Here is a 23,536-nt window from a genome sequence, read left to right on the forward strand (position 1 = left end):
GGACTGTGCACAATATGGCTCTTCAGTGATTTTTGGACCACAACTCCCAGCAGCCCCAGACAACCTGTTACATTGTACTTTAACAGCAACTTGAGTCCTAAACAGAAAAAATCCTTCTTTGGGTAATTTTTCAGAGATTTTTAGTAGGGATGCACCGAATCCAGGATTCGGTTCGGGATTCGGCCAGGATTCGGGCTTTTTCAGCAGGATTCGGGCGAATCCTTCTGCCCGGCCGAACCAAATCCGAATTTGCATATGCATGACTTTTTGTCAGAAGACAAGGAAGTAAAAAATGTTTTCCCCTTCCCACCCCTAATTTGCATATGCATAGGCAAATTAGGGTTCAGATTCGGTTCGGTATTCGACCGAATCTTTCGTGAAGGATTCGGGGGTTCGGCCAAATCCAAAAAAGTGGATTCGGTGCATCCCTAATTTTGTGGATTCGGTGCAGCCAGAACACACCTCTCTTATGCTCTAACCACATACTTCTCCATCCAAGCCCAGTTAATAAATACTGGAGACTCCAGGGAGAGTTGACATACCTGTTATAAAGTCTGTCTCCATCATCAACTACTGTCTCGATCATCACCTACTGTCTCCATCAAGCCCTAGTCTTGCCATCTTTCCAACTGTCACCATCTTGCCTTACTATAACTACTATGTATCATTCTTCATATGTGCAAATGTGTCAAGGAAAACTCCCATAGGCAATAGCCTATGGAAAATGTGCCAGTCAAGGATATGAATAGTCCCATCACTGCCAGGGCCACACGTGTAGGCTTCGGTGCTCAAGAGACCCCTCTACTGGCCAAAGACACAAACTGTTAATTTAGAAACATCTCAACATGACATCTCTTCAGTGCTATCGATAAAATCAATTGGTCTTCTGCCTGATTAGGATAGTCATAGCCCACCATAAATAATGTCCTTAATACAGTATTGCATCATGTGATATCATAATTCATTGGCAAATGCCTTTTATAACAGGGTTGGCTTCCATATAGAGGGTAAAATGGCAAGAATTTGGTTCTTGTTCCAGAAAGCACTTACCCAGCCTGTATCTCTCCCTGGGTTCATTCTGATGTGTTTTAAAAAAGTTTCTTCAAGAACTATGTGTTCAGACCCATAATTTTGGCAGCCTTTCTATGCCCTGGCTAACTGCCCATCACCAACATGTTTAATAGTGTACAAAATAGCCATTAACTTAAGATTTACAGACTGAAAAACATTCCTCAAGCAAACGAGCCTGAAATTCTGGCTTATGTCCAGGTTTTTAGACATTTGTGATGATTTTATAGGGAAGGCAAAAGGGAGCATTTAGGGAGAACTTTATATGAATTGAATTGCACAACCTGTTTGGGTGCATCGGAATAGGGATTGGATTATTTTCTGCACTTACTCATCAATAATGTAAATGTGCTTCCTTTTTCATACAATGCAGCAGTCCTGCCCTGCTTTATGGCTGACATTCTAGCTATCTGCAGAGCAGAGCATTTTGTAATTGGATTATGGGATTATGGTTTCCCTTAATGTCTGAGTTTTCTGTGATGGAAATTTCTAGCCAATACAGTGCCAATTCTGAGATCCCCAAAAGCAGACCAGAATCTGACACATGCAGACGCCCTATGGAAATGATGTCACGTACAAATAATGTTTGCAAAATTCAATGTACTGGAAACTAAATTCACAGCCGTGAGTGACGATTTTCTCAGTGCCCAAATTTCTTCCATGATCTTATTAGTCCATACTGGTCCTTAAAGGCCTCCTTGTAAGTGCCCTGAAACAAAATACACCATGTAATCCCAGTTGAAGCTATACATCTTGATTTGCAGAGGGACTCTTGACAGAAAATGAGGTGCTCCTGAGAAGCTTTAGCTCGAGGCGCTGAGAGCTGAGGATGCTGGGACTGCACCGGAAGATTAACAGTTCACAATATAGACAATTCCCGACAGAGCTTTCCTTTCACAGGGAGAGGGGGCCCTGAAACTGGCAGCACTCCAGCAGAACCTTATAACTTGTCATAAACCTCATAAATAAAGCCAAGCACCATTTAGCACCGTCTCTGGTTTCCGTGTCCAAGAGAGAAGATGCAGTAACCTTTCTGAGCTGTGGAATTTCTGTTCCAAATGCAAAGGAGAGGATAGATATATATATATATATATATATATATATATATATATATATATATATATATATATATATATATATATATATATATATATAGCAAACAAAAAACCGCACACACAGTACTTATGAAGTGCAAAAAAAGTTTCGGCTCCTGTACTCGAGCCTTCTTCATATATATATATATATACTGTCTATAGGAAACTGTATGGCAGTTCCCACCAGTATATAAATACCAAGAAGGAATAATCTGGGCACACAATAGCCTAAACTCTCATACTACAATAGAACCCCCATTTTACATTTTCAGGGGACCAGAAAAAAATGGTGTAAAATTCAAGAAAATGTAAAATCAGGGAAATGTATTATGCATATAGGTGGGACCACAAAACAACAATGTAAAATGAGGGGAAACTTAAAATCAGGGAATGTAAAATGGGGTTGTACTGTATAATATTTAAGGGAAACAATATGGCAGCTCCCACAGAAATGTATAAAAGCACAGAGGGAATGTAATATATCAGGAGTAAAGTATGACATTTTTACTGACTGCCAGAATAGCATAGGAGTGGAATATATTAGCAATAGAAACACATCTCCCTGTATTTATAGTATGATGAAGGAACAGACAGGATACATACCAGAATGCCTTTATTTGGTGTTGTTACAGAGCCACTCGCATCCCACTTACGGGAAGGCTTCTGTCTGTGTTTATTTATTGTCATTAATAACATTACATGTGTGTGCAGTGTGTCGGCCCCCACAAGCTCCCATTGTGGCCAGAAACAAAGTAGAACACACGGCAGCAGCAAGAGAGAAAGACAATAGGAAACACTCAGCATATTGATCTCTCTGTGATTCCAAGTCAGAGACAACTTCCCCAATGACTTCCTGTAGCTGAGATAATATTTTCCGGCTTGGTCACACGTCCCACCCTCTGATGGGTATCAATCACTGGAAATACCCCAAGTACTGAACAGAAGTTATACAATATGATACCTGAGTAATAGTAATACTGAAAAAACACTGGGAAATATTTTTAAATAGTTTCATAATTTAGGGAGTAGGGAGTAAATTATCTTTTACAATACGAGTGATACTCAAGAGTTCCCTGTATAACTGTGCCTGCAGCCTTATGCCTTTATATGGTCACAGAACCTCTCAGTGATAGCTAATATCCTTATAATTTACAGTAGAGAATACATTATCCCTTATAATACATGAGTGATACTCAAAGAGTTCCCTGAGACATATAACTGATACTATATGATGTACAGTTAGCACTAAAGGAAGTTTTCAAGCTTTGAGCTTTATTTTTTATGTTGATTTTTAAAGTAGGTCTAGTTCACGCCTGCAAGTTCAATAACAAAGGGAATTGTTGCTCTGTGGTTTAAGATGATGTTCTGCAGCAGACAGAAATGGTCCATATGCTCAACAATTGCTTGTTTGGTAATTACACTCTACCTCAATCAGTGCACAAACACAAATGGGCACAGAATTGCTCCCAGATTTCACTCTATCATACAGCCAAGTAAACAGCTCTGCTATTAACAACATCTGGATTTGCATTTGAGGACTCAGGGTAACAATGTTGCTGTTTACGGAGATGGAAAACAACAGATTCATCTTGGAACATAACTTTCTGTGCCCAGCAAACAGCAACCACTTAGCCACACATTATATAAAGAATATAGTCAGCGGTTTGTATATATATCTCCAGTGAGTGGGAAAGTTATTCCATTAAATGGTTCATATATTAAACTAGGATGGATCCGCTAGTGTTAACGTTTAGCTATAGACCGATTTATGGATACATGCCGCCCCTGAATTATATTATATTTTTATTCATCTTTTACTATGTATTTGGATCACTGATCTTTATAGACAGAAACAGAGTAAGGCTTAACTAGACCAGTAGTGCCCGGGGAGCAGGTCAGAGAAACAATGTGGAGCACAGAGTCATAGGTGATTTAGAGCCAGAGTTACGGCAAAGCAAATGGTAAAAGGTAATACACAGACACTGGCAGTAGTATAAGCAGGGGTGATCCTGGCCCCCTTGCCGTGGCTTGGGGGGGGGGCTCTCTGCACTAGAAGAGATGAATTTCCAGTTACCAGGCATTTTTGCTGCCCTTGATAACCAGTGGGGAGCTGCCGTCTGAGGAGTTTCTGAAATTGCTTCATCTATGCAGTACCCATGCCTATTAGCAGTGTCCCACAAATCAATACCTTGCCAAAAGAGCTTATGGGGTCTTAGTACATCTCTGCTAGTGTTTACTGTGACTGTTACCGATTCAGTTGAATTTGTCAGCTCTGCAGTGTTACAATATATCAGTCGGCTCTTAGATTCAGGCACCAGCAGCAGTTTTATGTATTATTATTATGTATCTATAAAGTGCCAACATATTCCCCTGCGCTGTATACAATTAATTCATTTTTTCCAGGCCCACTGTACTCAAACGAGCAACTTGTTATCCAGTACTATTACCTTTTAAAATCCTGTTTATCCGAAGCAAAACTAGACATGGCGGAGATTGCTGTGTGCCGTTTTTCATCCTCAGTTACTGTTGCAATGTTGCTGTGTTGTATAGCTTTATATATCTCTATCCCACTGTGCTTTTCCATAACAGATTTCTACTTTATCCACTGAATCCTTTATACTAGCAGTACTGGCGCCAAGGATAAAAAAAACCCCAGGGGCCCCTCCATTATCAATGATCCATGTTTCCATTTCATTGACTAGAGCTTGACAATGGGGTTAAAGTTGTAGTTCAACAGCAGATGGAGGCTGCAGGTCATGGATAGCAGCGTTTCTCTGCAAGGCTATAAAACGTAAAGGGGCCCAGAGTCCACATTGTATCCAACAGAAATCGCTCCTTGTGTTCTGCTGTATTATTTTTTATCATTATTTTATGTCTAAATATTTAGCAAAATTGTCTAACTGTTGAGACCTGCTGAATATCTGGGAGAATTACAATGAAATAAATAATAAAGGCTGGTGCAAACGTAACATGAGCCAGTAGTGAGAATAGAGTTCTATGTTTGGAGTTCTGGTAACAAATCCGTCTCCAGAACATGAAGTGACTCATAGGGGGAACTAAAAGAGAGTTCCAGTGGATTTAATGTAACTGGGGGTGTGGGAAGGGAGCACTTGGGAGAAGGGGACACATGACAAATGGAGGAGTTGAAACATATGAAAAAAAGAGCTTAAAAGCGCAGGATGGAAAGAAGCTAAAGTAGAGAAGGAAACAAAGCATAAGGTTTATACAGGAGGTAGAGAAAATAATGGGCAGTGGGCCAGGGTAATAAAGAGCTTAATGAAGAAAGCAAAGGGTAAGAATCATAGGCTATAAGGGTGGAATATGTATATTTGCGTGTAGTGAGGTAGACTTTAGAAGAATTAAACTGGTGAGCAGGGGCTGCAGGGCTGGAACTAGGGGTAGGCAGAAGAGGCATGTGCCTAGGGCACAAAGTTTGGAGAGCGCCAGACAAGTACCTCACATGCAGCCTACCCCTAGTCTGGCAATTGTTACCTCAGTGAAAAGTGGGTGCGCTCTCTGAAGTCAAAGTGCGTCCTCGGTTGCGCACGGTTACGCACGCACGTACTTAGTTGAGCACTGCTGCAGCTGAGGCCAAAGTGGCCAGCCGGGTTGCATACAGCGCCCGGCACTGCTGGTGTCTGGAATAGCAGAGAGAGCAGGATGGGTAAAGTTTCATTTTGGTGAAAGGATAAGGAACGCATGAATCTGTGCCACTACAGTAACCCCACATCAGCCAATCAGCTATTAGTTTTAAACGATCCAGAGCAATCGTACAAGTATAATAGAATCAGTGAGTGGATGACACATTAAAGCTGAATGAGACTCACGCCTTATACATCTTAAACATGGCATTTCCAAACAAACAATGCTCCTTCCAAACTTTCTGTCCCCCCTCATAAATAGAAAAACTATTATAGGAAAGTGTCCATGTAAGTTTCTCATAATCACTGTGACCCCAGCCTATCCCTCCAGAGGTTACAAAGCCATGTCAAAGCACAGCCAGAGAAACAGGACTTTCATGGATTTTCTGATGCCTTAATGGCTACCAGATGATGCACAGACTGTAGTATTAACTCCCCGTCTCCTGTAATTCCCTTTCACATCTTTCAGGCAAAATTCTCCCGCCCATATCCCCCTATTCAATACATTCCACATGTCTCTTTGTAATGTTACGTCCTGCAACCCAGCCTGGAAGGTAATCGCCCTGTGAGTCTCATTCACCTCCAGTCAATGAAACTCCTAAACACCTAATCCCAAAATTAGAGGTTGGCCGAGGGTGAGACTTAGGAACACCTGGTGGCCAGTAACATGTATGAATAGAGTGTCATTCTATAGAAAGATGTGGATGTGTTACCAGTGTCCTTTTATAGAAAGGGTTTTCTAGGGAACCCTTATAAAGGTGCAAATTTTTCAGGGGAATAACTTTTTGGGCAATATAAATATATACATATATTTTTTTTTTAACCATATTATGAAGTCCAAGAGTTTGTCTGTTACTGGGATTCCTATCTACGATACACAAGGCAGCACACCACGCTCATGGAGATATATATATAATTCCATCAGCACTCTCCACTACAAATACCTCGGCTGGGTGCTCACCATCTATCTTACACAGTCCAGTGTAAGAAAGCACTCTCAGCTACCACCATCAATTTAACGTGGAAAAAGGTTTATTCCTCCAAATTCACATCTATGCATTTTGATCCACAGAGCATCATCATCAGGATAGTGTACAAAAGCAAGACACACCTGCAACTCACTTGCTGCTTTCAAGATTCTTGCTCACTTGCTGAAAGCAGCAAGTGAGTTGCAGGTGTGTCTTGCTTTTGTACACTATCCTGACGATCTACCGGTAGAAATAAATCTGGATTCTGTGTCTATTTATCTGTGTGTTCCTTACTTCTTGCCATCTGTAGGCAGTCAGGCAGACAGGACAATAATGGGCCATGAAAGTGTTTCTAGCTGGGAAGGTAGTGCTGCCATTCAAGAGAATCCATAATCCCTCTCATTCACGAGAAGTGGTCTGCACCCCCCACCGCTGCTTTTTGCCTAAAATGTTATTGCTATACTCCAGCCCAAACATCTGCACTTCTCTTACATCTGGACCCCACTGTGACCCCCACATAGCAAATGGGTAATGGCCCCAACCTGTGGCAAGATCCTCATCAACTTTATGAGGCAGACGGCTGTGATCTCGTAAAAAGAGGAGGATGGTGCATGAGAATTGTCAGCTGTCAGCTTGCTCTCCCATCTGAAGGTTTTCCTGTATATTTGAGTCCTTGTGCAATGATTCTGAGTATCTCTCTGAGAGTCATCATCTAGAACCATCTGAAGACCCAACAGCACATAAAGTCCTTCACAATCTATTTGGAGATCACAAAGTCCTTCCACAGCAATAAGAATAGTCTTGTGTACTCTGTAGAGTGATGTTCTAGAGAGATCTGGAGAGCATACACTACACTTTATTCCAACCAGAACCCTGTTTCTTAACATTGAGGCCCCAGATGTTGCTGCACCAACATTGGGAGGTCAAATTGGGCTTTAGAACAATCCAGTAGGCCCTACTCCATGGGATGACCTTCATGAACCTGGAGTCTGGATAAGTAGCTAAGGGGAATAATAAAATTGGCTAAGACAAAGATAGGGGCAATATTGAGCCAATGGTTCCCACCTCAGCTACAAACGTACAGATCTTTGCCTTTCCCTGGCCCAGTAGGATCTTACTGACATAGATGAGTGGGTTGTATATACACAATGGAAGCTGGAAGCCCATGGAACCCAAGGCAAACTCACAAAATAACTTTTTTTCCTGTGAATCCAACACAGATGTACAGAACAGAATGTTTCCTTTTTTTATCCAGCCGGTGGCAAGTTCTGACTCACTACTTACTGGTGTTCCATTTATTTATAAGGTGTCACTTTTCAACTGAAGCCAAGTTAGAGTTTCTGTGTCACGTTTTATGTGGGGTTTGGTTATCCTTGGAACAGCAAGCACAACTCCCTGCTAATCTGCACCCCCATTACTCCACTTGCACAGGGAAGAAACTGTATGAGAGAACTTCTGTATATGGGAACTTAATATTCAGGCCTGTTCTTTCACAGAGTTTGTTCTTGCTCCAGGTGGTAACAGGGGTGTTCAACATACATGTGAGTCACTAGTGGATACTGATGTTTGACCCCTAGGCCAATGATCAGATAATAATGGGGGCCTAGGTTGACTAGAACATCATCAATGTATCCATCAATGTGGATAACAGTTAAAGGAGAAGGAAAGGCTAAAATTAAGTGAGCTTTATCAGAAAGGTCTTTATAAATACACCAGTAAACCCTCAAAGTAATGCTGCTCTGAGTCCGCTGTCAAAAGAAACACCACATTTCTTTCCTTCTATTGTGTACACATGGGCTTCTGTATCAGACTTCCTGTTTTCAGCTTAAAACTCCAGGGCTAGGGCTTGAGCATGCTCAGTTTGCTCCTCTCTCCCTCTCCTTTGCCCCCCTCCCCTCCCTGCTGTAATCTGAGCCCAGAGCTATGAGTGATCAGGGAGAGACTCAGGAAGGAAGTGATGTCACAACAAGCTAATATGGTAGCTGCTATCCTAAAGAAACAGAGAGAGCTTCTAGAGCTGTTTCAGGTATGGTAGAGCATCTCCAGAATAAATATAGTTTTATAGCTTGTACTATTGAGGCTATTGGCAATAAAATGTTTTGGTAGCTTTCCTTCTCCTTCAACATAAAAGTAGACACCTCTAAATGTTGTTCAACTACAGTTCCCAGCATCCACTGACAGCCACCCATGTTTTATTACCTGCAATGTCTTCTCATCCCCCCCCCCCCATTACATTGACCTGACGCCAACGTAGTTGAAAAAAAAGGTAAAAGCTGTTTTTCTGAACATCTTGGCAGGAGCAGGTGATGTCAAGCATGTGCCAACAACTCCTACCCAGGAATGCAAGAGAAAATGGTTGGCAGGTGAAGACTCATTAACTGCTCTTTTGCGCCATGCAGCTTTGGAACATCACAGAGAGGTGCATTATGGGTCACTCCTGAGGCCTGGCCATTAATAACAAGAACATTAAACTAAAGCAAACAGATCACTCAGCCAGTTAAACCATAAAGATGCTCTCTCCTAACATCTCCGCTGCAACACAAGGGGCCCCACGGCACTGGGAACGACAGGTTTATGGACTGGAAAACTGCAGCGCTTTTAATAGCAAATTCTTTTTATTGAGCTCTTTGTTGCCGGCTGATGGATCCACAAGAACCGCCTGATGTAATTAAGGATAAGAAAACTGGTTTATGTACTCGGGAGGGGCTGAAAATGTGATGTTTATTGAGCCACAAAGCTGGGGCAGTCATCACGCTGTGTGTTTTGGTGGAGAAAACTGCCCATCTGTCGCTAATCGTGACCATTGGGTTTATGTCAGGCTGAAGTCTGCCTAGTGGTGACTGATGGTCCAATGTAATTAGCATCACAAATATACAGAAAGAAATTACAATCCCAAAGCTACTTGGAACTTAGCAGGTACTCCAGTCAGGGGCACAGTGGATAGGGTTACCACCTGGCCAGTATTTTACCAGCCTGACCGGTAAAAATTATGCTTGACCCCAATGTTATCAATAGGGAAAAAAATCTAAATATACAGGAAGGCCAGTATTTTCTTCCAAAAAAGGTGGCAACCCTAGCAGTGGAAGACAAGGGGCCTGAAAAATGCAAATGCAAAGGGTAAATTTGCAGGCTGCAAAGGTAGGGTCTTGTGCTGAGAGTGGGGCACCCGGGTGGCTCATGCCCATATTTAGGAGTCACAGGGATGGCTGCAGGGTACCAGGCCTTGCCCAGTAACACAATTCTGTTATTTCTTTTTTTAATTTTAATTAGTTGGCAGGATCTGCTAAATAAACAGTAATGTCCCCATGTTTTATGAAAGCAGCAATGCTCTGGAACACATATTGGCATTATGGCGGTTACTTCTTCTACTAGAAATCAATACATTTTGTGTGCTATGGTTTACAGCTGGCGCTACCCATCACCAGTATGTTCTATTCATTTGTATCTGTGTAGATCGGAATTTCATTAGCATATTCAGTTAATGGCATTAATAAGGGCACTGGACTGCTTGCTGAAATATAATTCACTCTGTGTGACACTGCAACCATGGAACCCATAAGTTTTCCAATGACACAGTGTCCATTATGATCTCTCTCCTCACCCAAGTCTGCTGAATTACAAGCCCCAAAAGACCCCTATATACACTGGATGCTGAGGGGCTGCTGAGAAAAGCTTTTCAGCAACAGCTGGAGAGTCACATGTTAAGGCCTCAGCTTTAGAGATGCATATCTGAACAGACATTCCCTAAAACTGACATTCCGAATCCCCTTGTCTCAAGAGCTGTCAGTACAATGCTTCAAGGCACAGGCACGTGTAATAAAAACTCTTCCCCTGCAGCAGGTATGGAAACAGCGGTGTCATTTGTGCTTAAAAGATTGCAGTTCCCCTTTAATAACTGTCAGCTATTTGTCCCTCACTAGTCCCTCTTGCTACTAGGGTCATAGATCCATTTTGCAAAATCCCCCTGGAACTAGAATTTCATAGGTTCCAGCAAGTTTCCCTGCATTAAAGGGGAAGTGTGCCTGCTATACTTGCTTTAAATAAAAGAAAGGTGCAAAACTAACACGTTTAAGACAAAAAGAATATTTCCTCCTTACCTTGGCTTCACATTTTCTGTGGCATGACAATCGGCAAACTGCAGGAAAGGAAAACAGGGAGAGAAGAGGTTAAAATCCTTCCTTTGCTGACGGAGCCACAGCTAGTCATATCTGAAAGGCTGCTTATCCTAAGGATCTCAGGCACATGGAATGCCCCCCCTCCCTCATTCACACGCTGGCCATGGGCCAATGCTGGCCCCTTGTGCACAGGTACGATGGCTAGAGGTTTAGCCTCACCCTGGGAAAGACTGCTTGCCTTGTAACATGCACTTCCCCGGCCCCTGATACTCTTTGCCTGGGGCCTCACATTCTCGCCTCTGGTTTATATCCCCCGGGGGGCCACATGCTAACAAACCAAAAACAAACAAGTCTTCTAATCCCTCCCCAGCAGCGTGATACAGATGCTCAGGGAGTTGCACTATGTTACGCATAGTTATGCTAACAATAGTCATGCAGATTATTATCCTATGATCGTTAGTGCCTATCTTCAGACCTGCAACTAAACGTTCAGATTTATATAAAGTAGTAAAGAGAACAAATCACACGATGCTCAGGCCATTAATTGAATGCAGCAATTGTAGGAAAGTTATGTCTAAAATAATAGTGACACTCTCCCATTGATATAGTCAGATAGGTAATACATGCAGAGATATTATCAGTTGCCGATATAAATCTTTTAACCCGTTCTATCGAATGAACGACTGTTCACCGTGGTACATAAAATGTCGGGACACTCCACGCATGGTCTGAAAATCGTATGAATCTTCATTTCGTACGATAGTATCTTTGCATATATGGTCAGCTTTACACTTGGGTACATACAGTCATGAGTTGGTAGGTGCGCAGTACAATGCCCACACTCAGAAATGTGCCACTGTGTCACTGCCTCCAGCACAAAACTGAAATAAATGCCAGAAACCACTTGTAATATGATTACATGGAAAGCACCCTGGCTGCCGCACACATAGCAGTGACAGGTAGATAGGGTGCCTTTTAGATGCCCTGGGGACCCCAAAACCTTGCTATACATGGGTCACTCCTGGATCAGAAATGCTTTCCAGCAAGATTTCTGAGCAATGCGCCTGCCCACCCCCTTCTCACATTGCAGAGCTCAGTATCCTGCCCCCCAAATAACTGATGACCCCCTCTCTTTAAGTGAAAGGGGCCACTGGATTCCCTGTGCATGGCTGAACAAGAGGAGACCACGATGCAAGCTAAAGGCAAAGCTGATATTTCCTGCGTTGAGTCTCCTTACATTTTGCCAGGTGCAGGGCCAGGCACACACAAAGGCCAGATTGTATTTGCCCCTTGTTTGAGATAGAAGAGACTCACATCAGCCTCTATATATGCACCCATCATCCTGCGGGCTCTAGTAGGGGTGTTTTGGAATGGACAGTGCTGCATGGAGAGTGCCAAGTATCACACACATGCACGGTGCTGTCCCCGTGACGTCCCCAGCAGACGGCAGGAAATTCTTGGCATGTACAGCCACACAGTAACGCAGCCCTAATGGGAAACTCAATGAATCACAGCATTCCCTTAATCACAGGGACGAGGGGCAAAAGGTGGTGGCTAGGGAGGGGGCCCCAAATATAGACACTTGCATCTAAACATTCTTAAAGGGGCAGTGTTCCTGCAGTACTTGGCTTGTAGGGGAAGAGTATAACAACTAGAATCCATTTTAAAGAGGTTGTTCACCTTTCAAACATTTTTTCAGTACAAATGTTTTCAGACTGTTCACCAGAAATAAAGACTTTTTCATTTTCTTTCCATTTTATCTTTTTTCTAGGGATGCACCGAATCCAGGATTCGGTTCGGGATTCGGCCAAGATTCAGCTTTTATCAGCAGGATTCGGCTGAATCCTTCTGCCTGGCTGAAACGAATCCGAATCCTAATTTGCTTATGCAAATTAGGGGTGGAGAGGGAAATTGTAGTAAAAAATGTTTTCCCCTTCCCACCACTAATTTGCACATGCAAATTAGGATTTGGTTTTGGTTCGGTATTTGGCCGAATCTTTCGCAAAGGATTTGGGGTTTCGGCCGAATCCAAAATAGTGGATTCGGTGCATCCCTACTTTTTTCCCAAAGTTGAAGTTTGATGTACCTTTCTGTGATGCTTCAGTCTGGCAGCTCAGTAATTCAGGCGCAGATTCTGAAGTTACAATTTGCTATATTAGTTGATACATTTCTGTGGCTTGTTAGCAACTAGTATATCAATTCTAACATCTGCCTTTAATGAAACAAAGGGATTCAGCTCAGCAGGGACAAAGATAAGAAATGTATCAACTAATCAATTTAGAACCCCCATCCAGAGCTGCTTTAGGAAGGTATAAAAAAAAAGTGAAAAATTAATTTTAAAACTTTAAAAGAGAAAAACTGTCACAAATAGACAATAGAAAGTAATTGAAAAAAGTCTTTATTTATGGTGAACTATCCGACTGAAAAACAGTATTGTGCTCTTTAGACTGTGCCCAATGATTAATAATTCATTTACAACATGGAAGCCTTCTGGAAAGGAATTTCCTAATTGCACACACAGTCCCCAATTTCCCCTTGGAAACAAATCATCAGGTTGCTGTGAAGTATCCATATAATGGAAGCCTGACTATTTGTAATCTTTTTGGGGTACACTGAGTTAGAAAGCAAACAGGCATCTATGAGATGGCATAACTAAAAGAAGGGCACTGGCCATGCAACTAAGAGGGGGGAAGCATGGGGGAGTCATGGGTCACCTCCAATATTGGAGTCTTGACAGTCATCAAAAGCACTGGTGGTTTCCATTAAACCCAATGGTAGGTTGCATGGGAGGTATCTGCTTCTGCTGCTGCTAAATTTTACCCTAACTGGCCTTCAGATGGTAACCCAAGGACAGGGCATGGCTGGAGCAGAACAGGGAGTAGTCTATGTATGCACAGGGCATTTTATTTGCTGGCAGAACTCTCTACCCAGAGGTCCAGGTAACCAGTGGGCTAATAGCCGGCCTGAAGTTGTAGAAGTAACTGCAGTTAAATGGTGATGATAGGCAGCAAGTATTGGGCACCTCCCATATGATATCACGTGTATGTAAAGGACACAGTGCCACAACCTGCTTTTCCTTTCTAGCAATGAGAGAAGGTCCCACCCAGAGCCGAGTGTCCCTGAAAGGGCCGGGCCGGTGAGGTCACTCTCTCCGTAGGACGCGCAAGGCGAATGGCGTTATCAGGCCTGTCAGGTGCACAGTGCCAGCGCACTCACTTTCCGATCTTTCACTTGAGAGGAAAAGCCCATTTAGCTCTGGACAATACCGACTTCCTATCTTCACTGCTGGGAGTCTGAGTGCGGAAACGACCCAAGGAGAGGAAAGGGACACCACAGAGTACTGAACCCAGGCAGGGAAATCATTTAAAGGGAAAGTTACACTGACATTTCCCTGGGGTGGGGGGGTTATTGCACTTGCTTGAGCAAGGCGCAGATATAGAGAGTAGGTGTGAATGCACAGTTACCATTTCCAGGTGATTCTGCCATGGACCCTGCACTCCTGCCAACAAACACCCCAGGCAGTAGATGATTTGTAGGTGACATTTAACTGTGAGTAACATTCAAATGTAAAAAAAAGTTGGGGAGCAACACAAGCATGAAAAAAGTTCCAGGGGGGTACAAATAAGGGCTGTGATTGGCTAATTTGTTGCCCCTATGTGGACTGGCAGGCTACAGGAGGCTCTTTTTGGAAGTACAAGCCTGGAATTCAAACATAAGCACCTGCTTTGAGTCACTGGGAGCAAAATCCAAAGGATTGGTGAGCTACATGTTGCTTGCAAACTACTGGTTGGGGATCACAGTCGTAGAGTGTTTGCTATACTCGATAGGCCAGCGGGCTCATGAATAAAAGGAGCTCTGAGCTTAGCATTTTAATATCTGATGCTGTTCTGCTTTTTATTTGGAGGAGTGTGAGGGCAAAAGAGTGAAGGTCTGAATATGTTAGTCTCTGCCAACTCTGCAGCTGCACAGCCACTTGCCACTGGCACCCTGGGTGGGTGGCTCTGTCCATCTGGCGGATACTGGTGATACAATACAGTTCTGTAAATACCCTGGCGTAAGCTGAAATTACACTTGGAAATGGTCAGTAAAGGTCAAGGATGTTTCCGGCCAGCAGATCCCTCTGTTCTATGCAGGGTGGTACAGAGTGCAGCTGGGCATGCTCTCACTTTGGCTTGCCAGGTACGGGGCACAGGGTCATGGGACAGAACACTGTGTCACTTTGAGTCATTTACCCTCTAACAATGAGGATTAATAAAGGTCAGCAGCACTGTCATGCATTCCTTAGTACTACATAGTCTGTCCAACCCACAGCAGCACTGCCATGCACCCCTTAATACAACAATGGCAGTGTATATCATTGCAGCACTCTCATGCACCTTTGTGGGTAAAGCTGTGAACCATATAAATATTGTGTATTCAGATACTGGCATGTGAATCGCTCACTGGATCACTATGCAGAAACACCGGCGTAGCATCCACTACAGAATTCCCAGGCAGGGAAAAAATTGGGAAGGTCCAACATGAAGTTTGTGGGTGCACTACAGCTTCCGATACCATTGTCATGATTTTGGGAAAGGGGAGCGGACCTAGAATATTGTCTGGGCATTGGATTTATGGTATCACACATCACACAGTGTAGGGTTTTATGGGATCTCTCTGTACAGGCTATGAGCAAACTTAAGGGGCTGTTCCTGCTGAAATGTGCTTAAAACAGGGGAATGCCTATGGTGGTACAGTCTTTATGAGTTTAGTGGGAGGAGCAGATGAAAGAGCAATGATCCTGCCGCTCAGACCCCAAGAGACTAATAAAGTTACTTGCCCTCATTTCCTTGTTTATTTACTAATGAAGTCATGGGACTTGAATGAATGTGATGACATTAGCCCCATCAGGTGGCACTCATGGAGAATGGCACAGACAGAGGATGGCATACTCAGAGAGGTTGCAACATACAGTGCAATGAGTTTATAAGACCCTTGTGTAACAATGAGAGGGTTAAAAGCAGCCTCCCGGCCTCAGGTTCAGTATGGCAGTGAATGTGCAATTGCAGAGCTTTCCATAAAGGGCCATGGAACGGGCACAGAGCTCGACTATATCAGGCCTTGTTTGGAAGTGAGCGAGTTGGATGAATAAACAGAGAGAGAGGGGAGAGTTCTGGCAGGACTGGGTCCCTCTCTCTCCCACATTCCTCAATCTCTCTGGCCCCCTGTAGATTTATAGTCCCTGTTTTCTTTCATTCCTTTTACAGCTCTGGGTCTGAATCCAGGTTCCCCTAGGGAACAGATGGGAGAAAGCAGAAAACCTGATGCTCCCCGCTGCCTTCTCTGCTGTTCTAATCAGTGTGTTCTGGGTGCTATGGATTCTTCCCTACAGCAGTGATGGGCAGCACCTAGCTGGCATGGGATGTAAAGCATTACAGTTCATCATCACGTGGATATCTGCATACTGTGCAGTGTGCACAGATCTGCTACACTCAGTAGACCAGCTACAAGTTTAACCTCCTGATATGAAGTATTGTTACACTGTGTGTGTTGTGTAATGTGTGTGTGTTACAGTCGCATTGAATCAGTTGCTTGAGGATAGTAAGTATAGAGAAATGGAAACACTGGGGCAGGGGTGCACCAGTAAGACATTGTATCAGTGCTGCACACCCTGCTACTATCTCTTGCACCCACTCACAACCCGACGACTGTCATGGGATCCTGGGAGCTGTGGTCCAACAACAGGTTCAGGACCCTAAGCAGATTCCATTCAGAGCAGGTTAATGAGGGCAGGGAATTCTCAACCGGGCATATCAGATCAGTTAAAGACAATTAAGCGCTGCGGGGGGCACAGAACTGGTCTGAATCCCTGCTGCACAGAGTAGTTGGAGGAAAGTGCAAGGTGCTCAGTGTTACAATACATAATATTTCCTACTGAGAGTTAATGAGGGCCCTGAACACCAATTGCACCCCAAAGGCACTTGCGTCCAAAAGGTACTGAAACCTCGAATATGAAATAAGAAATGGGAACCTGCGGCTCTGGGAGTACTGGAAGATGAAGTTCAACAACACCTTGAGTTCTACAAGCTCCCCCTCCCTCATCTTATTGCTCTGACTGATGGCATTGAGGACATTACAAGGAGATTGGTGGATTTGCAGGTACAATGCTGCCACCTAGTGTGGGATGAATATTACTGCAATACTAACCTCAATCATAAACACGTGGCTTCCCACAATGCACCAGGCAGCTCTATGGGTGTCAAAGCATTATGAAAGCAAATGGGTTTCTAAGCAACTTCCCAGTAAACATTCATTAGTCATTTTCAATAAGTTAATTGTCAAAATAACTGCTGTTAAAAGCAGTGTCTGTCTGTTTATATGTACGTACACTGCTTGTTCAGATTCTTGAAACAATGTAGCAGGGGCAAACCGATTAAAAGAACGGATTCTGGAATCTGACTTCCTGAGGACGGCTCAAGTGACTGGGCCGAAACGTTGAATAAACTACACTTTTTCTTCTTTATCCAAGTCCTATGTGTGCGGACCTTTTTTGACATTTATATATAACAGTCCATGGATAGTTAGCAGCGCACACTGGAATTTTTAAAAATTTTTAATTTATTTATTTCAATTTTAAAAAAGAGCATAATACATGCATCGACGTTTCGGTCCTGGTCTTGGACCGTTATCAAGATACAACATGTGATTAAAACAAAAACTTTATACTCTTCTATGGGCCTGAACAGGAAATGAGGTCAATGAAAAACTCACTTACACATAGAACCGACCGGTTGTCACAGTATCAATAATCCTTTAAATGTGACAACTCTCAAACATATTTCCTGAATCAGATACATGGTTATGATCTAGGATACACTGTAACAATTCAAAACATTATGTAACAACCTCGGCACTTAGCAATATAATGAAACAGGTATGGCACATTTAATTAAACTTTTATCTCTGTTCCAAAAAGCACGACAAGGAGAACTGCTCATTGATATATATATATATATAGATAGATAGATAGATAGATAGATATTATATATATATATATATAGATAGATAGATAGATAGATAGATAGATAGATAGATAGATAGATATAGATAGATATAAGATATAAGAGAGATAGATATAAGATATAAGAGAGATATATATATATATATATATATATATATATATATATATATATATACACATTAAAACTTACATAACTTCAGCAAAAACCACCCTGACTTGCCTAGAAACATAATGTGACTTCTACAGAAGCTTGTGTAAGTTACTACCTATCAAGCAATGGCAATGCAGAGAAGCTGCAGAAGAGGCATGTGCCTAGGGTGCAACGGGGTGCTGGGCACATCCGGCTTCTGCCTGTGCTCCCCTAGTTCAGAACCTGCAGGATCTCAAAAGCCGGCAGTTTCAACAGTTCCCTGGACCCTTGGGGTCTCCTTACTGGTGCTCATCGGTGTACATATTCGTGTAAATGCTCACACACAGGAGGCAGGCTTGGACTGACAATCTGTGGGTTCTGGCAAATGCCAGAGGGGCTGCTGCAAGTTCTAATAGACAGTCACTATTTTTTGGGCTGGTGGGGGCTGTTTGGGCCTCTGTGTACTTGAAATGCCAGGGCCTATTTTGATTCTCAGTCCAGGCCTGACAGGAGGGGACAGGGATGCGCACCGGTTGCCTTGGGCGTCAATGTAACTTGGGCCGGCGCTGGTCTAATGACTAGTTATTGAAACTATACTTAATGTAATAAACTTATGTAACTTAAAAATCAAGCAATGACAAGTCAGAGATGAGTGGCAGGGGCAGGCAGATGACCCCCAATGAATTAGAAAACTCCACTGCCCCCAAATAAACGGAACTATTAGCACATTAGTTATCTTTACTATTTATTTACTCAACTTCTATTGACTAGTTACTACACACCATAGCAAAATAATTGGGCCCCTAAACTTTGGTAGCAATACATTTTGCATGGACATATATATTGCAGCTACTAACCAGTCCTACTTGGCCCATATCATTTCTGCCCCCCACCAGTAATTGCAGGGTCTGTTTCCTCTATAGTTACACCTCTGCTTCAGTACAATGATTGGTGGGTTTGTATCATAGTAATTGTGACTGAAAAAATATACATCCAACAAGTTAAACCTTTTGTCCTAGCAAAACCTAATGGCTTGTTGATGAGTTGTGTAGCATAAACAATGGCCTGGGAAAAATGTAGGTACTGTGTGTCTGTGTACATGAGGGCTTCCATATAAATGACTTGTACAGGACCCCAAACTTCTGATGAAAGCCCTGCTCCCAGCAATATACAAGCAATGCTCCCTATAAGATGTGCAGTCAAACACAACTTATGAAACTAACAGACACAAGAAAGTGAAGATGAACAGAAGATTTTGTTCACAGAGGAACACAGAGCACAGTTAAAATGAGATTTGCTTGCTCGTGAACCTTGCTGTACAATTAGTGGCCCTTAGTAAATGGTTCAGTCAATTGGACCAAGGATCAGTGATCTGACATTTGTGTGTGTTGCTCAGATCAACCACTAGATGTCACCCCTCTTTCACTCAGGGAATAGTAATAAAACAAACATAAACCAAAAAAACATGATTACACATGCAATCACCCAAGCCTATGGCTCTCCAGATGTTGCCAAACTACCAGTGGCACAACCTTCTGCATGTCATTAGGATGCAGAGAAATGCAGTTCATCTATAAAGCTATTGGTTTAGGATCTGTGCTTCCAGTAATGTGTGTGGGCAGAGCTCCAGCTTGCACTGTTTGTATTTAAAGCTGCCTCCTAAATTAACATTAGACAATTAGAAATGCCATGCAGGTTGGTATCCTCTAGGGCCGGACCCTTCCTGTGAGGGCCCACTTACCTTTGCATGAACTGCCCTCTCTGGTGATGGCCTGCTTGCACACGCTGCACGATTTCACCTTCTTAAAGGTCTTCACCTTGAACGTATGTAGGTTCTGGCCTTCCAGATCTTCAGGCTGTGGAAGCAGAAGGAATAATTTGTTACTAGAGAGAAAGGAAATTCTTTCACGCTTTCCATTGCTTATTCTAATCTCCCAGCCCTAGTAAGGTCCTGCCTCCAGGTAAGTGAATCCAGTCTCCGTAGGTAACATATATAGAGCTCTGATTCTCTGTATTTCCTACTCCTGGGCTGTAACTGTGGACATTTTGTTACCCATGCTGGAGGAGAAAATGCTCCATCTACCACAATCCTATGGGTTATCATAAATATTTTGAAGGGAAGTAGAAGCCTGACACACATTTTGGCCACTAGAAGGAGGCATTTCTCAATTAAACATTTTTACCTGGAAAAAGCAGGGGAAATGAATAGTGATGGGCGAATTTCTTCCGAAAAATTTGCAAAAAAAAACCGTAAAAATTGAAATTGATGCCTGTGTCCAATTTTGGACGCACGTCCGCAAAGTAAATTTTGATGCTGGCGTTAGAGTCGATGGGCGTCCGAATAGTGTTGATGCATTGCAATTCTGACTTTCGGGCGCGTCCAAATTTTTGACACAGGCGAATTTTCACGAAAGATTCCCAAATTTATTTGCCAGTGTCGAAATGCAGAAGTTCGACAATAATGGGAAAGAAAAGGCCAACTGCAAATGTCCCAGAATGCCATTGTTAACATCATGCAGAACATTAACCTGTCATTTTGCTTAGTGGCCAATAGATGGAGACAAACCACACATTACAACACAAACATTGCATTTTAATGCTTTAGTTGTTTCATAGAACTCCTATAGTGATACTTGAGAAAAACTCTGAAATGGGAACAAGTGGCTGCTTAAGATCAAAGTTATGAGATACAATGTTTCATAATCATTTCTATGAGGGAGATCAGCAGCTCTATCCTAGGGATGGGCAACCTGAACAGTTAAACTACATTTCCCAGAATACACAATAGCTCATAGCCCCCTTAGCTCATAATTATGAGCTAAGGGGGCCCAGCCTGAAGGCTAATTAGGGTGAGATTTGGGGTAATGTTTCTATATATATATATATATATATATATATATATATATATATATATATATATATATATATATATATATATATATATATATATATATATATATATAAAATCTTCAGAATGGACCCGCACTCCAAATAGTTCAAAGTGAATTTTATTGAATCATCACTCATGTGTTGTGATGATTCAATAAAATTCACTTTGATTGAACTATTTGGAGTGCGGGTCCATTCTGAAGATTGTATGTTATAAACTTGACCCAGCACCCACCACGAATCAGAAGGGATTGAGTGCAGGTACTTTCTGAACATATATATATATATATATATATATATATATATATATATACATAATCTTGTTATGAGCTAAGGAGGCCCAGCCTGAAGGCCAGTTAGGGTGAGATTTGGGGTGAGTGCTTATTTGTGCCCTGGATACCCCTGGAACTATAGCAGGGTGACCGTTACCCCAATTTTTCTATATATCTGTAACCTTGTTATGAGCTAAGGGGCCCAGCCTGAAGGTCAGTTAGGGTGAGATTTGGAGTAAATGTTTATTTGTGTCCTGGGTACCCCTGGCACTCAAGCAATAAGGAAAGGCATAAGTGCTATGAGAGCTGTAGCTAAGCCAATGAGTGTCGGCAGTGAGATGGTTAAACAAACCCAGAGGCCTAATTGCCCGATGCTTAATAAACAAATTAGCAGTAATTGGCAGAGAGTAAAGGGGAAGTAATGACATTTAGTCCATCCCATTGGAATACATTAGAGTGAGTAAATTAATTAGCAAATGGTTTCCAGTCGAACTGTTGCAGATCCTAATTGCTCTGAATAAATACAGAGTTGCCACCAAATTAACTGCCCTCCCCCAGGCAACATAATGGTTAATGATCTGCAGTACCGGGCCAGGCCAGCCGGTCGCTGTAGGCAACCCGCCCAGCCACTTCGGTTCCCTCCGTAGCAGTGCGCAATCAAGTATGCGTGTGTGTAATCATGCGCAACCGAGGACGTATGAGCGTAGCCATGCGAAAAGCAATTTGATTTCAGAGAGCTCACCCACTCTTCACTGAGGTAACAATTGCCGGACTAGGGGTAGGCTGCATGTGAGATACTTGCCTGGTGCCCTCCAAGCTTTGCGCCCTAGGCACGTGCCTCTTCTGCCTACCCCTAGTTCCAGCCCTGATGGTCTGGCTTCATCTTTCTCCCAGTTGCCTTGTACCTCCTAACTGGCCCTATTTAGTCAAACAGTCTTAGATCAAGGGCCACTATAAGGGCTGGGCATTATTGATAAGTGGGCTGGGTTTAGAAGACTTATGTGTTTCTGACCATGGTGGGTGTGTCCTAAATAGCACAATTGTTTATAATATTGTGGAAGGTAGGTTAGTAGCAGGGCCTAAAACCCCAACATTTACATATTAATGGCACCTCAACTTAACCCATCACGCACAATTCCCAAGCCCCTAACAGGCTAATGGATCCCAACAGCAGCCACACTCTGCATGTCTAACAGGCCTACCATTATTCTGCCTACTATACACACACTCCCACAGTTACAACCCCTTCCCTGACACAGTTGTTCCTTACAGCACACTGCATCTCCTAGTTACATTCACATACCAGAATCAACATTTTTGGGGAACAATTGCATTTTTCTAGTTGCTTTATACATAGGACTGTGATCTGCTGTTCCCCACACAGGGAAGGCTTCCAATTGCCATTTCTGGACCCGACCCCCTCCCCTCCCAATACCCAAATCTCTGTAGAAGTAGAAAACCTACGGAAGAATCATTGTTTCCCTCCCGTAACATCTGCATGAATGAAGTGTTCCAATCCTGCACCCCCTCCTCCCCTGCCCTGTCTGAGACCACCCAGGCTCCCCGGTTCTGATTTCTGTTTATTGAGGACATCTGGATCCCAGCTGAGTGCGGAGCAGGCAGGAGGGCAGCAGTGAGTAACCGCAGGCAGAGGAAAGTGAGATGCCACTCACAAATAAACAAAGTTGTTTCTGGTTTGACCCTTGAAACAACGTGGCAGAAATCAGTTCTCTACCGGGTCTGTTAATCAGCTGGCTTTTGCTGCACTGTTTAAAGAGTCAGAACCAGCAGTGCAGAGAATATATACAGACCAAAAGGACCAAATAAATATTACTCTGACAGTGACTGATATCAATGACCAAAACACAAAAACTGATCTGCCTGTCTGGGAACCTGAGCCAGTGGCCCCAGTGTGAGAGATAATAGGCATGGGTGAGAGGAGTCAACTTCATCACCAAATAAAACCTGCAAACTCTCAACTGCAACTCTCGGCAGTCTCCCCCCAACATAGAAGAGACTGCTAAATTAGCCCATGTGCCATAAACCAACAGAGAATCCACTAATAGAGATTGCAGGTATCTGGTTCTGTCTCTCTGCTATATTTTTCACATATGGCTCTTTTTTTTAGGCAATGATTATTTAAATAGTGCCACCATCTGGAGGATGTGGAGCAATACAGCTTCAAGAACCAATAAAGAAATGACAGCTGCCATGCATAACTTTTTAAAGCTACATTGTGCATGGAGAATTAAGCAGCTAAATCAGGTTTCTACTGGGGCCTGCAATGGTTTCTGCACAGCCAGCAGCACCTGACAGGGAGAGCAATGAGTATCACAACAGAGAGCACCCCCATCACTCA

At 42.9% G+C, this 23,536-nt stretch overlaps 1 protein-coding gene across 6 annotated transcripts in view; it reads right to left on the minus strand.

Annotated features, from left to right (window-relative positions):
* Positions 1 to 23,536, minus strand: part of tns1.L (tensin 1 L homeolog) — a 207,882-nt gene that overhangs the window by 113,587 nt on the left and 70,759 nt on the right. For all 6 annotated transcript variants that reach the window (XM_041577148.1, XM_041577147.1, XM_041577150.1 and 3 more), the window contains 2 exons: positions 19,758 to 19,872; positions 10,869 to 10,906 (listed from right to left, as the gene is read on the minus strand). In XM_041577148.1, coding sequence (XP_041433082.1) covers positions 10,869 to 10,906; positions 19,758 to 19,872 — 153 coding nt within the window. The remainder of the gene's footprint in view (positions 1 to 10,868; positions 10,907 to 19,757; positions 19,873 to 23,536) is intronic.

Source organism: Xenopus laevis, chromosome 9_10L, assembly GCF_017654675.1.
Source record: "Xenopus laevis strain J_2021 chromosome 9_10L, Xenopus_laevis_v10.1, whole genome shotgun sequence".
NCBI lineage: Eukaryota > Metazoa > Chordata > Amphibia > Anura > Pipidae > Xenopus > Xenopus laevis.